Consider the following 16,129-nt stretch of genomic DNA (forward strand, 5'->3'; position numbering starts at 1 on the left):
TTGCCCGCCACATTGAGCCTGCCATGAGTGGGAAAGCACGGGGTACAAATGTAATAAAAATAAAAATTGTGATATACCAACAAAAATGAGTTTTCTATAAACTGAGTGAGTAATAGAGATGCTGTGGTTAAAATGCGCCGTTCATACATAAAAACCCATGAATGTATCTGAATTAAAGAAATTCTGCAAAGAAGAGTGGGCTAAGATTCCTGTGTAATTGTTGGTTGCTGGGTATGGAGGACACAACAGATGGAGTATTCTGACTTATTTGCTTTCCTATCAGTTTCTGTATTTCCTTTTCTACTTTGTTTTTCTCTCTGTGTGGTTTTATTGTAATTGTATACCGCTTTGAGGGTTTTAGCTTAAGCAGCTAATCACAAGATGTGTCAGTATAAAGGAAAGCAATGAAAACAACAATCTTAGCAAATCACTTCCTACCAACACAGCAGGAAGAGAGACTAAACAAGAAACTAAACAGAAGATAAAAATTCCACGGAAATGTAGATGGAATGTGATGACCACAAATGCTCGCAGTCTAAGCAATAAAGTTCATGACCTTCAAGCCCTGATGTTGGAGGCAGACGTTGTTGCAATCACGGAGACCTGGCTCAATGGTTCCCATGAATGGGATGAAAACATACCAGGCTATAATCTATTTAGGAAGGATAGAGATGGTCGTAAAGGTGCGGGAGTAGCTCTGCATGTGAGAAATGATATCGCAGTGACTGAAATGACAGGGGCCTGGGGAAAGGAAGAAGCGATATGGATCACCTTAAAATGAGATGATAGAACCTCTGTCCACGTGGGTGTTGTCTACAGACCTCCGACACAATTGGAGGAACTAGATAAAGATCTGATCGCACATATTCAAAAGTTGGGAAAGAAGAGAGAGAGGTGCTGTTGCTGGGAGATTTCAATCTGCCAGATGTGGACTGGAAGGTTCCATCTGCGGAATCAGAAATAGGGAGATTGTGGATGCTTTTCAAAGTGCTCTGCTCAGACAAATGGTGACGGAACCCACAAGGGAGGGAGCGACGCTGGATCTGGTGCTCACAAATAGGGATAGTGTGTCAAATGTCTGAGTGGGTGTCCACATGGGCAGCAGTGACCATCAAACAGTTTGGTTTGATATGACAGCTGAAGTGGAGGGCGGCCACTCAAAACTCAAAGTCCTGGATTTCAAGCATGCTGACTTTAGTAAAATGGGGGAACACCTGAGGAAGGAGCTGATGGGCTGGGAGGACGAACGAGAAGTGGAAGGACAGTGGTCCAAGCTGAAAGAAGCTATAAATAGGGCTACAAACCTTTATGTAAGGAGAGTAAATAAAAGCAAGAGAATAAGGAAACCGATGTGGTTGTCCAAGCAAGTGGCTGAGAAAATAAAGGCTAAAGAGTTGGCGTTCCTGAAATACAGAAAGACTCAAGAAGAGGAACACGGAAAGAAATACCGGATGAAACTGAAAGAAGCCAAGAGAGAGATACGTCTGGCAAAAGCGCAAGTGGAAGAACAAATGGCTAGAAAGGTAAGGAGGGGTGACAAAAATTTCTTCAGGTATATTAGTGAAAGGAGGAAGACTAAAAAGGGAATTGTGAGACTGAAAGATGCTGCGAACCACTATGTGGATAATGATGAAGGAAAAGTGAATTTGCTAAACAGATACTTTTGTTCTGTTTTCACAGAAAAAAATCCTGGAGAAGGACCACAATTGACTGGCAAAAGTACATATGAGAATGGAGTGGATATAGCACCGTTCATGCTATGCGTATGAACAACTTGAAAATCTAAAGGTGGACAAAGCCATGGGACTAGACGGGATCCACCCCAGGATATTGAGGGAGCTCAGAGAGGTTCTGGCGGGTCCTCAAAGATTTGTTTAATAAATCCTTGGAGACCGGAAAGGTTCCGTGGGAGTGGAGAACATCGGATGTGGTCCCTCTTCACAAAAGTGGTGATAGGGAAGATGCTGGAAACTACAGGCCGGTAAGCCTCACTTCGTTACTGGAAAAGTAATGGAAGCGATGCTGAAGGAAAGGATAGTGAATTTCCAGTTGCAAGATCCAAGACAACATGGTTTTACCAAGGGTAAATCGTGCCAAACGAATCTCATTGAATTCTTTGACTGGGTGACCGGAGAATTGAATCATGGACGTGCTATAGATGTAATCTACTTAGATTTCAGCAAAGCTTTTGACACGGTTCCTCACAGGAGGCTCTTGAATAAACTAGACAGGCTGAAGATTGGACCAGACGTGATGAACTGGATTAGGAACTGGTTGACAGCAGACACCAGAGGGTGGTGGTAAATGGAATTCGATTGGATGAGGGAAAGGTGGGCAGTGGAGTGCCTAGGGGATCGGTGCTGGGGCCGATTCTGTTCAATATATTTGTGAGTGACATTGCCGAAGGGTTAGAAGGTAAAGTTTGCCTTTTTGCGGATGATACTAAGATTTGTAACACAGTGGACACCCCGGAGGGAGTGGAAAACATGAAAAAGGATCTGCAGAAGCTAGAAGAATGGTCTAAGGTTTGGCAATTAAAATTCAATGCAAAGAAATGCAAAGTGATGCACTTAGGGAATAGAAATCCACAAGAGGCGTATGTGTTAGGCGGTGAGAGTCTGATATGTACATACGGGGAGAGAGATCTTGGGGTGATAGTATCTGAGGATCTGAAGGTGACGAAACAGTGTGACAAGGCGGTGGCCGAAGCTAGAAGGTTGCTAGGCTATATAGAGAGAGGTGTGACCAGCAGAAGAAAGGAGGTGTTGATGCCCCTGTATAAGTCATTGGCGAGGCCCCACCTGGAGTACTGTGTTCAGTTTTGGAGGCCGTATCTTGCTAAGGATGTAACAAGAATTTATTTATTTGTTATATTTGTACCCCACATTTTCCCACCTATTTGCAGGCTCAATGTGGCTTATATAGTACCGTAAAGGCGTTCGCCAGCCGGTTGATAACAGATACAAGGTTATATTGTGGTCGAATGAGGTAGGTGTGTGTCAGGCACCGTGAAGGTCATATGGAATGAAGATTGTATATTGTCCAGTACGATCACTGGTTATACTGTGTTGCTGGGTGTGGGGATTTACGGTGGATTGGTGGGGTAAGCCTTTTTGAAGAGGTTGGTTTTTAGTGATTTCCTGAAGTTTAGATGGTCATGGATTGTTTTCACAGCTTTTGGGAGTCCGTTCCAAAGTTGTGCGCTTATGTGGGAGAAGCTGGATGCGTAAGTTGTTTTGTATTTAAGTCCTTTGCAATTTGGGTAATATAGGTTTAGGTATGATCGTGATGATCCGATTCTGTTTCTGGTTGGTAGATCTACAAAGTCTGTCATGTATCCTGGGACTACGCCGTAGATAATTTTGTGGACCAAAGTGCAGAATTTGAAGGTGATCTGTTCTTTGATTTGGAGCCAGTGCAGCTTTTCTCGGAGGGGTTTAGCACTTTAGAAACGTGTTTTACCAAATATCAGCCTGGCTGCTGTGTTTTGGGCGGTCTGGAGTTTTTTTTGTAAGTTGTTCTTTACATCCCGCATAGATTCCATTGCAGTAATCTGCATGGCTTAGGACCATTGATTGAATTAGGTTTCGAAAAATGTTCCTCGGGAAGAAAGGTTTTACTTGTTTAAGTTTCCACATTGAATAGAACATTTTCTTTATTACGGAGTTTACTTGGCTCTAAAGGGTAAGGTTGCGGTCAATTGTGACGCCAAGTATTTTTAGGCTGTCTGAGGTAGGGAGGGTGTGTCCTGGGGTGTTTATGGTTGTGGGTTTGTACTTGTTATGTTGAGATGAGAGGATGGGGCAGTGTGTTCAGTGTTCAGTTGGAATGAGTTTGCCCAGGAGTCCATGTTCAGGCCGTCATTGATTTCATTGGTTATTTCTGTCAAGTCATGTCTGAAGGGGATGTAGATTGTAACGTCATCTGCACAGATGAATGGGTTGAGGCCTCGGTTGGATAGGGACTTTGCCCCCTCCATCTGCCACCGGGCCCCTGCATTCAAATCGGTAGCGCCTCACCTTCGTGTGAAAGCGGCAGATCGCCTCCCTTCGGGCCCTCCCTCACTGTGTCCCGCCCTCCCAGAAACAGGAAGTTACATCAGACGAGGGTGGGACACAGTGAGGGAGGGCCCGAAGGGAGGCGAGGCGATCTGCCACTTTCACATGGAGATGAGGGGGCCTGGGAGCGGACAGACAGGGGCTGTCAACGGAGCCGAAGGGAGGCGGAGTGAGACCGGGGACTGCAGTGCCGGCGGCCTGGGAGCAGGAGAAGGAGAGAGACCCTGGCGCCGGGCCCCCCTTGGAGGCCCGGGCCTGAGGAATTTTGTCCCCTCTGCTCCCCCCTCTCAGCGGCCCTGCCGTTACCGTGTCCTACTCCCGAATCAGACATGGGGCTCATTCTCTCACCAGTACTCTTCCACGATCTTGAAGTTACTCTCTGCATCCATCTCTGCACAGTCAGCTGACGAGATGACATGCATAGAAGGCAGAACACCTGGCGTTCCCTTTTTACAACCCAAAACAATCACTTCCAGCCCATAAGTGTCACTTCCTTCCATGCGGTCTTAAACTTTCACCCTGCAGAGTAATGTAACTGGAGTGGGCGCAAACCGGATACGATTCCCACTGTTTCCTTTTGCGATTCTGGGTAAGTTCAATTTTTTAAGGCAGTCGCTTAAATTGGGACAAAGTACTGTAGTCCCAATGTGTCCCAATTAACCGGAATCTACTATATCAGTATTTAACATTATCAGTCCATATCCAAACTGACAATAGTTTGTTTTCAAAGTACTTATCTTAAACAAGATGTTCAGCCCTTTCAGCAAATAACCCAGATGTATAACCAAATTTCAAAAAGGTCAGGGGGGCCTGTAATCCCTGGTGGAGTCCAGATCCATCATCCATAACTGGATTCTCAAACAAAATATACATAATTTCAGTAGTTGTTGCTGCCCAGACACTTCTGCTGAATCTGTAGCTCCACGGGAAGATTTATGATATATGGTATAATTGATTACGCTCTGTTGGTTTACATGCAACTGGGCCCTCTATCTCAGAGAAAACAACTTTCAATTTAAGATCCAGACCAGTGAACACAGCACTATCAGGTCTATACAATTTCCAGTGGCGTCAAAAAGGCAACGTTCATATTTTTTATTTGTTCCATGTCAGAGATGCTCTCTCACAGCTGAACAGAGTGGAAGAGCTGCCCTGACTCGATTTCTGGATTGTCGGACAAGTTCAGGTTCCAGTACTGAAAACAATAGTTTATTTAAAATGTGCTATACTGTTTGGCTTTACAAGAAAGAACTCAGGAGTGTACAATACAAAATGTAAAGAAGAAATTAAAATAAGGAAGTCAAATATTAAAATAAAAAAGCAACACTTTCACCCTCATCCGTCCAAGATATAGGTACCTGACAACATTGCAGCACCAACCAGTAGGGGGAAATGATCAATTGCTAACACAAAAAAATGGGCTGTCAACAATTTCTTAAACCTTTTAAAAGAAACTCCCCCTCCCCCCTTTATATTACCTAGCAGAGCATTCCATAAAGTAGGAACCAAAATTTTAAAAAAGCACTAGACGCAAAGAAGAGTGCTAGTGAATTAACCAACTACAGGCCAGTAGCATCCATTCCCTTAATTACCAAACTAATGGAAGGGATGGTAACCAAACAACTCACTAACTATCTAATCAAATTCTCAATATTACACGACTCCCAATACAGGATTCCGGTCTAACCACAGCACGGAAACGGTACTAGTTACTCTCATGAATAAATGTAAACAAATGATTGCAACTGGCAAGAACATACTACTTCTACAATTTGATATGTCTAGCGCCTTCGACATGGTCGATCACAGAATACTATTACATATCCTCGAGTACTTCGGAATTGGAGGCAACGTTCTCAATTGGTTCAAGGGATTCCTAATCACATGATCATACCAAGTGACATCTAATTCGATTACATCAGCTACATGGATACCTGAATGCGGAGTTCCACAGGGATCCCCCCCTCTCACCGACATTATTCAACTTAATGATGATACCCTTGGTGAAACTACAATCAAACCAAAACCTTAACCCATACATATACGCAGACGACATTATCTACATCCCATTCAAACAAGATTTAAAGGAAATTTCCAATTACATTAACCAAAGCCTACATATCATGAACATATGGGCGGACGCATTTCAGCTGAAACTCAACGCAGAAAAACCCCAATGCCTAATACTCACCTCGCAACACAACACGAACAAATTCACCACCATTAACACACCAAAACTGAATCTTCCAATTTCGGACACCTTAAAAATTCTTGGAGTTACCATTGATCGACACCTAACACTTGAGAGTCACGCGAAAAACACAACCAAGAAGATGTTCCACTCAATGTGGAAATTAAAAAGAGTAAGACCTTTCTTCCCAAGGACCGTATTCCGCAGCCTGGTACAATCAATGGTACTCAGTCATCTAGATTACTGCAATGCACTCTACGCTGGCTGCAAAGAGCAAATAATCAAGAAACTTCAGACAGCTCAGAACACTGCAGCTAGACTCATATTCGGTAAAACAAAATATGAAAGTGCTAAACCCCTACAAGAAAAGCTACACTGGCTCCCACTCAAAGAACGCATCACGTTCAAAATATGCACCCTAGTTCACAAAATCATTCACGGAGACGCCCCAGCCTACATGTCAGACCTGATAGACTTACCACCCAGGAATGCTAAAAAATCATCCCGCACATTCCTTAATCTTCACTTCCCCAACTGTAAAGGCTTAAAATACAAACTAACGCATGCGTCAACCTTTTCCTACCTGAGCACACAATTCTGGAACATGCTGCCGCGCAACTTAAAAATGCTCTATGAACTAACTAACTTCCGTAAACTACTGAAGACCCATCTCTTTAACAAGGCATATCACAAAGATCAACAAATATGAACTCCTATACACAGTGGCGTTCCTAGGGGCGCTGACACCCGGGGTGGATCGCTGATGCACTCTGCCCCCCGGGTGCAGCGCCCCCCCAGCCAAATAACCCCCCAGGTGCAGTGCGACCCCCGGCGAAAGAACCCCCCGGGGGCACGCCGCTGGGGGGGGGGGGGGGGGGTGCCGCGTGCCTGTCGGCTCTTCGTTTCCATGCTCCCTCTGCCCCGGAACAGGAAGTAACCTGTTCCGGGGCAGAGGAAGCATTAAAACGAAGAGCCGAAAGGCGCGCGGCACCCCCCCCAGCAGCATGCACCCGGAGCGGACCACCCCCCCCCCCCTTGGTACACCACTGCCTATACAAATACCCAGAACTGCCTTACAATATTTACTTGTAAAACTACTACTATGTTCTATCACTAACATGTTACCCAAGATCCTTCTGTAATACTAAATGTATATTTTCTTATATGTTTCCATTATTCATGATGTATTGTAAGCACATTGAGCCTGCAAAGAGGTGGGAAAATGTGGAATACAAATGCAAAAAATAAATCTCGTTGAGGCCCAATAAACCCAAGACAAAAGGGACAGCACAAATCAAACTTCACCTTCTGATCTCAAATGCTGCCCAGACACATACGATGATATTAGGCCACAAAGGGTTGAACAAAGATTATCATATACCACATTATGGGGCAACCCCAACAATTTGAACAATACTCACCAGCAGCCAATGGTAACGAAGGTAAAGTGGAGTTACATGATCACCGTGCATGCCCAACCAATTGAAGGGCAGTATTCTGTAAAGTTTACAGCTTCTTTTCATACAACTTTGCAATGTTGGCCAAGACCACATTACTGTAGTCTAAGCAAGATACAAAGAGGGCATGCACTAGACAATTCATCGAATAGACCTCTTATAGCCCGTAATTTACAGTAGCATAACTGTTACGGACTACCTTATCACCCTGACTGCCAAAAGTAAGCTGAGAATCTAATCACTCCCAAATATCTAAACTCATGTACAATCTGACTTGACATATCCAGCAAAGAAATATTAGCAGAAGGATGTGGTGTCCTACCCGTTATCCAATACACTGTTGTTTTAGTCAAATTCAGGACAAGTTTATGGGCACCTAACCATTGACTAATAGCAACCATACATAGTTGTAAGGGGCTTAAATCCAGATTCTCAGGGGATACACGATACAGCATACTTACACACACCAACTGCAAATGACCCATTAATAAGTAAAGGGGAAAGAGCCAAACCTTGAGGAACCCTTAATCGATAACCATTAAATCTACTATAGAGAAAATAAGAAAAAGCTTCACGTTGGGCTGTAATGAATAACTGAAATGAGTTTAATTTGGAGGTAGTGTGCGTGCCATGCAATCACTTCCTTACCTTTTGCCATAAAGCTTCTCTGGAGGCCAGGGAGGAGCAGGCTGCAACAAACCAGCAGTTTCCAACCTGGCCCTGGTGCAAGTCATGAGAACTGATGCCATCCACAAAGAGATAGGGGTCATCGCATATTTCCTGCAGGCAACAGAAATTAGAGAAGCAGGATGAAAACAAGGAACAAATACAAAAAGCAGAGTTACTCGGATAAAATAGCTTCAAGAACCCAAGGCTACCCTCAGCCCAGCATGCTGTTAGGATACTGGTAGCAAAGTAACGCGTTATCACTGGGAAGTAGGGTGACGGGGGATGTGCAACATTTGTTTCATTGGGGTATAACAAACATAAGATTTATTGTAATACTAGTAAAAAAAAGGCCCGTTTCATTATGAAAGGAAACGGGCGCTAGCAAGGTTTTCCTCCTCCCCTCTCCCTCGCTCTCTCCCTCTGTCCTCTCCAAGTTCTACGGCCCCCTTTCCTCCCCTCCGATGTCCATGGCTTCCTCCCTCTCTCTGTCACTCTCCTTCACTCTGTTCTCCCTCCAAGTTGTAGTCCCCCCTCCCTAGGGTTACCATATGGCTCCAGAAAAAGGAGGACGGATTGAGCCAGCCGGGTTTTACTTCCATTGCTTTCAATGAAAAGCAATTGCTTTCAATGGAAGTAATTGAGCCAGCCGGGTTTTACTTCCATTGGAAAGCAATGGAAGTAAAACCCGGCTGGCTCAATCCGTCCTCCTTTTTCTGGAGCCATATGGTAACCCTACCCCTCCCTCCCTCTGTCATTCTCCTTCGCTCTGTCCTCCCTCCGAGTGCCAGTCCCCCCCCCTCTAAAATCGCCAACCCCCCTCTCCCCCTCTCTTACCGGGGTCCCGTCGGCAGCATTGAAGAGCGAGCAGGATCAGCGAGTCTACTGCCTTTCCTTCTCTTCGCTCTGAGCTCTGGTCCCGCCCTCATTTCCTGTTTCGGCAAGGGCGGAACCAGAGTCAGAGTTCAGAGTGAAGAGAAGGGAAAGCAGCAGACTCGAAGGGATGTATGACGTCAGTGTTATCTACCGCAGGTAGCAGACCACCTCTGGCAGAAGCCACGGTCCCAGGCAGCATCAGAACGTTGGAGGTGAGAATTATTATATAGGATAGTGCTATTGGGATTACCAGTGAAACAATTAAAGAGACTGCTGGTTGTGCAAAATATTGCTGCGAAACTGATAATAGGGTCATGGCACCCCATACCTACGTCAACTGCACTGGCTTTCCCATCCAGGTTGGGACTGAACTTATTTATTAGGATTTATTTACCGCCTTTTTGAAGGAATTCACTCAAAGCAGTGTACAGTAAGAATGGATCAAACATGAGTAGTAGGCAATTACAACAGTAAAAATATTCAAATAACAATACAAAGTATGGCATAGTATACTATTTACAATGTCAACACTGTACTTTGAATTTTGTGTGTCTGCACTCCACCTTTACCCTTATATCAAACCATATCGTGATGATCACTATTACATAGGTGGGCACCCACCCAGATAAAGATGGCAGCATTTGGAGGTCAGAGCTACATAACAGTGGTCCAAAAACATGGAAAGGTCTCGTTACCATTGAATGGGACCAGCAAAGAGACCAGGGTCGCCCACAGTTAAACTGGTTCTCTCAAGCTCCCTGCCCCTGAAGTCCAACAGCTCTCTCTCCCTTTCTTCTCCCCCCCAACTTCCTCAGCTCCAGCATCTTAAACTCACTGTGGGTTGCCAACAGTAGCAGTTGCAACGTCAACTTCCTGTGGGTAGGATAAGAGAGGGAAACAGCTGCTCTTCCGCACTGCTGCTGCCAACAACCTATGGCAAGTTTGGAGGTGCCAAACCTGTGGTTGGTGGGAGGAAAAGATGCCAAACCCAAAGGGGAGGGGGAGGTGGGAGAGATGCTGGATCTGCAGTGAAGGAGGGGAAGGGAGATAAGCTGGACACACAGCTAGGGGAGGGAGCAGTGGAATAGCCAAACAGCAGATTTTGGGTAGCCCTAAGAGTGGGTGGGCATGAAATGTCCTCTCCATCCTACCCCAGTGCCCCCAACTCAAAAAATAAATATACCTGAGTTGGTGAAGATTCCCAAGTCCCACCAGCTGAAGATCTCCCCAAAAGATGCCATCTTGGAAGTTTGCAGCAGCTCTTTGAGCCGCCAACCCACTGCACATGCTCGGTTTTCAGTGCATGGGCAGTTTTAGGTGCATACAAAAAAGTAAGCATGTGTAGGTGTCAGCATCGGTGGCTAAGAGAGCTGTCATGCCTGGCAGCAGAGTTATAATAGGTCTTCAGCAGGTGGAGCTTAGGGATCCTCACCAGCTACCTCAAGAACACATCACTGCTGGGTAGGCATGAACCCTAACTGGATAAGCCGCTGCCCACTCATGGCTATGTCATGGATAGGGACAGATGCTAAATTCATAGGAGGAGGGAGGAAGAGCAGACAGAGTCCGCGAGAGCAAAAATGTTAGTGAAAGTCAAGGTAATACAGAACATAAGTACATAAGAAATTGCCATACTTGGAACAGAGCAAAGGTCCATCAAGCCCAGCAACCTGCTTCCAACAGTGGCCAGTCTAAGTCACAAGTAACTGGCAAGGTCCAAAAAGTGTGAATAGAGTCAATTCTGCTTATCCCAGGAATAAGCAGTGGATGTTCCCCAATTCCACCTTAATAATGGACAATGGACTTTTCTTCCAGGATCTTCTGCTATTTTTTTTTTAACAAGGTAACTTTATTGAAAATATGGGAGACAACTTGAAAAAGTACAACAAACAGACCAATAGCTGCAACAACATCAAGGAAAAAGTCCTACAAGACATGAAAAACCTACAGAAAGAACCTTCAATTTTTACAGCAATTTTACCCCCAAATTCCTCCGAAACCTGAGACCCCCCCAACCCACCCAGCCCTCCATCCATATCACCAAAGACAATTAAAAAAATGTATCCACATACAGACCAAATCCACCCCCCTAAGACATAGAAGCAAGCAAAGAGGCCCATACACGCTTCCATTGAGGCATTGTCCATCGCTGATCAGTCAACAGCCTCCCCATCTTACAAATTTACCACAGCTTGTTATACCATTTAGACAATACAGGACAACCAGAATATTTCTAGGCCCGGGCTATCATTGGGACAGCAGCATTAAAGCACTACCATGTAAACAGCCTACCACAGCGCTGGACCCCTGGAATAGGTCTGTTAAATAGAAAAATGCCAGGTACCCAGGGAATGGCATGTCCAAGCCAACGTTGGAGGCAGGCCTGTACCGATCTCCAAAAGGCCATCACCTTTCTACAGGACCATCAAATGTGTTCCTTGGTACTGGGCTCTAGCTAACCACTTTTACCACATTCTCTAGCAACAAATTTGTCGAGTGAAGAAATATTTTCTTCAGTTTCTTCTAAATGTACTACTTAGCAGCTCCATTGCGTGCCTCATAAGTACATAAGTAATGCCATACTGGGAAAAGACCAAGGGTCCATCGAGCCCAGCATCTTGTCCACGACAGCGGCCAATCCAGGCCAAGGGCACCTGGCAAGCTTCCCAAACGTACAAACATTCTATACATGTTATTCCTGGGATTTTGGATTTTTCCAAGTCCGTTTAGTAGCGGTTTATGGACTTGTCCTTTAGGAAACCGTCCAACCCCTTTTTAAACTCTGCTAAGCTAACCGCCTTCACCACATTTTCCGGCAATGAATTCCAGAGTTTAATTACACGTTGGGTGAAGAAAAACTTTCTCCGATTTGTTTTAAATTTACTACACTGTAGTTTAATCGCATGCCCCCTAGTCCTAGTATTTTTGGAAAGCGTGAACAGACGCTTCACATCCACCTGTTCTACTCCACTCATTATTTTATATACCTCTATCATGTCTCCCCTGAGCTGTCTCTTCTCCAAGCTGAATAGCCCTAGCGTCCTTAGTCTTTCTTCATAGGGAAGTTGTCCCATCCGCGCTATCATTTTAGTTGCCCTTCGCTGCACCTTTTCCAATTCTACTATATCTTTCTTGAGATGCGGCGACCAGAATTGAACACAATACTCAAGGTGCGGTCGCACCATGGAGCGATACAACGGCATTATAACATCCTCACACCTGTTTTCCATACCTTTCCTAATAATACCCAACATTCTATTCGCTTTCCTAGCCGCAGCAGCACACTGAGCAGAAGGTTTCAGCGTGTTATCGACGACAACACCCAGATCCCTTTCTTGGTCCGTAACTCCTAACGTGGAACCTTGCATGACGTAGCTATAATTCGGGTTCTTTTTTCCCACATGCATCATCTTGCACTTGCTCACATTAAACGTCATCAGCCATTTAGCCGCCCAGTCTCCCAGTCTCGTAAGGTCCTCTTGTAATTTTTCACAATCCTGTCGCGAGTTAACGGCTTTGAATAACTTTGTGTCATCAGCAAATTTAATTACCTCGCTAGTTACTCCCATCTCTAAATCATTTATAAATATATTAAAAAGCAGCGGTCCTAGCACAGACCCCTGAGGAACCCCACTAACTACCCTAGGAACCCCACTAACTACCCTCCTAGTCCTTATGCTTTTGGAAAAAGTAAACCATGTGATTCATGTCTACTTATTCATAGCAATGGCAATGAAAGGGTAAATCTAGAGATTAAGGAGGACCTGCAGTACTTCAGCTTGTAGGACAAACAGACAGAGATCAAGAGTACATAAAGAAACCAAGGCTAATAATCTCTGTTTGTATATTAAATGACAATGTCCTCTACAATCGCCCAACCCAAGGCAAGATCCCTCCTGAAATATAAACAATGAGTCATTATCTCTACTTTAAAACTGTTTTTGAGTGCAGGGACACACTCTCACGTGATGTGCTTCATTAAGAGTGTACTGTAATGAAACAATGAGTGCTCTCTCTCTAAATGCGTTCTGAAGAACAAAGTCCCAGCCAAGTTCTACCTACAGTGAACAGACATTATATATCTGCCTTTAGTGAAAGTTGTCATGGCCTAACTCATATTTGCTTTCATACTGGACACGGACATAATATTAAAAAAATAAATAAAAACTATAATGTGAGCTAGCGCTATTTACGGTGCTCACTAGAGTTGCCTTTTTTTCTTCTTAGGTTTTTTTTTCCCCATTTTCTTTCTTGACGTATAATGGTTTGTATTGCATTTTTATTTGTAAATTTTAAAATGATTACATTTCAACTATGATATCGTCCTCCGATATTCAGCTGGCAATGGTTGGTGGATTTCTTTTTTTAAGTGTTGACCATCATCAGCTAAATTTGACCCAGATTGCAATGGGCTTAGATACAAATCAACTTATGCATCCAGCTTTTCGTACATAAGTACACAACTGTGGAACGCTTTGCCCAAAACCGTGAGATCCAGTGGCATAGGAAGGGGGGGGGGGCGGTGGGGTGGTCCGCCCTGGGTGCACGCGCTGGGGGGGGGGGGGGGGTGTCGGCTCGCTGGTTCCCTGCTCTTTCTGCCCCGGAACAGGTTACTTCCTGTTCTGGGGCAGAGAAAGCAGGGAAGCAGCAGAGCCGACGCAGCTCCCAGTGACGTGCACTGGGGGCGGATCGGCCCTCCCGCCTGCCCCCCGCTGAAAGGTAGGGTGCGTTTCGGGGGGGGGGGGTGCGCTTTGGAGGGGGGTGCGCCGTGCTCTGCACCCGGGGGGGGGGGTGCGCAGCGGCGACTCGCCCCGGGTGTCAGGCACCCTCGCTACGGCACTGGTGAGATCTATCCACAACCATCTTAACTTCAGGAAACTACTGAAAACCAACTTGTTTAAGAAGGTCTATCTCCCTGACCCAAATTAACTTCCTACTTCCCGCGATACAGCAAAACACGGACCGTACTAGACTTCTATCACCAATCCCTCTTTATTTCTTTGTTGCCTTATACTTATGTTCTTACATGCTTACGACTATGCTATGTATTTGTATTATTGAGCCGGAGCCTACCGCTACGGTATTGTGTAAGCCACATTGAGCCTGCAACCAAGTAGGAAAATGTGGGATATAAATGTGTTAAATAAATAAATAAATATTCAATGCCAGGCCATGTCCGGGCATTGGCCTCGAATATCTGGGGTTGTCTGGGCATGTGATGGCAACCGGCAGTTATGCAGGTATCGGCTAATGTTTAACCAGGACCCGCATAAAGGGATATTTGCTAACCCCCAGCCCTCCCCCAATCCGATCTCTCCTGAATCCGATCCTCCTTCTGCCACCAGTCCCCCAGCAATAGAAGGCCCCCCCTCCATGTCCAAAACCCCTTCCTGCCCTCCCTCAATCCCAGTATGTCCCTGGGCCTGACTTATCTTCCATGGTCATCCGGCGGATAAGTGGGACAGGAGCGAACCCCACTTGCTTCTGCCCCTGGTGAAATTCCAAGAGAATAAGCCTCCCAGTTTCAAAACTGGGAGCGGAGGAGTGGCCTAGTCGTTAGGGTGGTGGACTTTGGTCCTGGGGAACTGAGGAACTGAGTTTGATTCCCACTTCAGGCACAGGCAGCTCCTTGTGACTCTGGGCAAGTCACTTAACCCTCCATTGCCCCATGTAAGCCGCATTGAGCCTGCCATGAGTGGGAAAGCGCGGGGTACAAACGTGACAAAAATAAAATAGATACTATTGGAGATTCTACATGGAATGTTGCTACTATTGGAGGTTCTACATGGAATGTTGCTATTCCACTAGCAACATTCCATGTAGAAGGCTGCGCAGGCTTCTGTTTCTGTGTGTCTGACGTCCTGCACGTACGTGCAGGACGTCAGACTCACAGAAGCAGAAGCCTGCGCGGCCACATTGGTGATCTGCAAGGGCCGACTTCTACATGGAATGTTGCTAGAGGGACTCTGGGCAAGTCACTTAACCCTCCATTGCCCCATGTAAGCCACATTGAGCCTGCCATGAGTGGGAAAGCGCAGGGTACAAATGTAACAAAAATAAAATAGATACTATTGGAGATTCTACATGGAAAGTTGCTACTATTGGAGATTCTACATGGAATGTTGCTAGTCCACTAGCAACATTCCATGTAGAAGGCTGCGCAGGCTTCTGTTTCTGTGAGTCTGACGTCCTGCACGTATAGCAGAAGCCTGCGCGGCCACATTGGTGATCTGCAAGGGCCGACTTCTGCAAGGGCCGACTTCTACATAGTGGAATAGCAACATTCCATGTAGAATCTCAAATAGTAGCAACAGTGGAGGAGTGGCCTAGTGGTTAGGGTGGTGGACTTTGGTCCTGAGGAACCGAGTTTGATTCCCACTTCAGGCACAGGCAGCTCCTTGTGACTCTGGGCAAGTCACTTAACCCTCCATTGCCCCATGTAAGCCGCATTGAGCCTGCCATGAGTGGGAAAGCGCGGGGTACAAATGTAACAAAAAAAAAAAAAACTGGGCTACGGGTAAAGAAAAAAAAAAAAAAAGCAAGCATTTGGGTCTTATCTCCTTCCTGTAGGGGAAAGTAAATGGATTGTTACTACAGATAGTGATTTCTCAAGGGTGAAAGTCACATGGAAAAGGAGCAGCTATTGAGTATTGGACATAATCTACCTGTGAGGAAAGACGCATGGAAGCGTGTACAAAGCTTTGGGTTTTCCTAAATTGAAGGTCTGGAGTGATTTATCAGACCAGTTCTCCTGTGCTCAGAGACAAATATATCAGAAAACACATAGGGAAGTTTTAGACTAAGTAGAGAAAGCTCTAGCATTTCTTTCAAATCATGTAAGCTTCATAGAATATGCATAAATATTTGTCATCTATTTGACA

General features: G+C 45.3%; 1 protein-coding gene across 1 annotated transcript in view; it reads right to left on the bottom strand.

Annotated features, from left to right (window-relative positions):
* LOC115458699 (calpain-5-like) overlaps positions 1 to 16,129 on the bottom strand; it is a 145,936-nt gene that overhangs the window by 81,979 nt on the left and 47,828 nt on the right. The window contains exon 2 of the mRNA XM_030188527.1: positions 8,355 to 8,486. Coding sequence (XP_030044387.1) covers positions 8,355 to 8,486 — 132 coding nt within the window. The remainder of the gene's footprint in view (positions 1 to 8,354; positions 8,487 to 16,129) is intronic.

This window comes from Microcaecilia unicolor, unplaced genomic scaffold, assembly GCF_901765095.1.
Source record: "Microcaecilia unicolor unplaced genomic scaffold, aMicUni1.1, whole genome shotgun sequence".
NCBI classification, from domain to species: domain Eukaryota; kingdom Metazoa; phylum Chordata; class Amphibia; order Gymnophiona; family Siphonopidae; genus Microcaecilia; species Microcaecilia unicolor.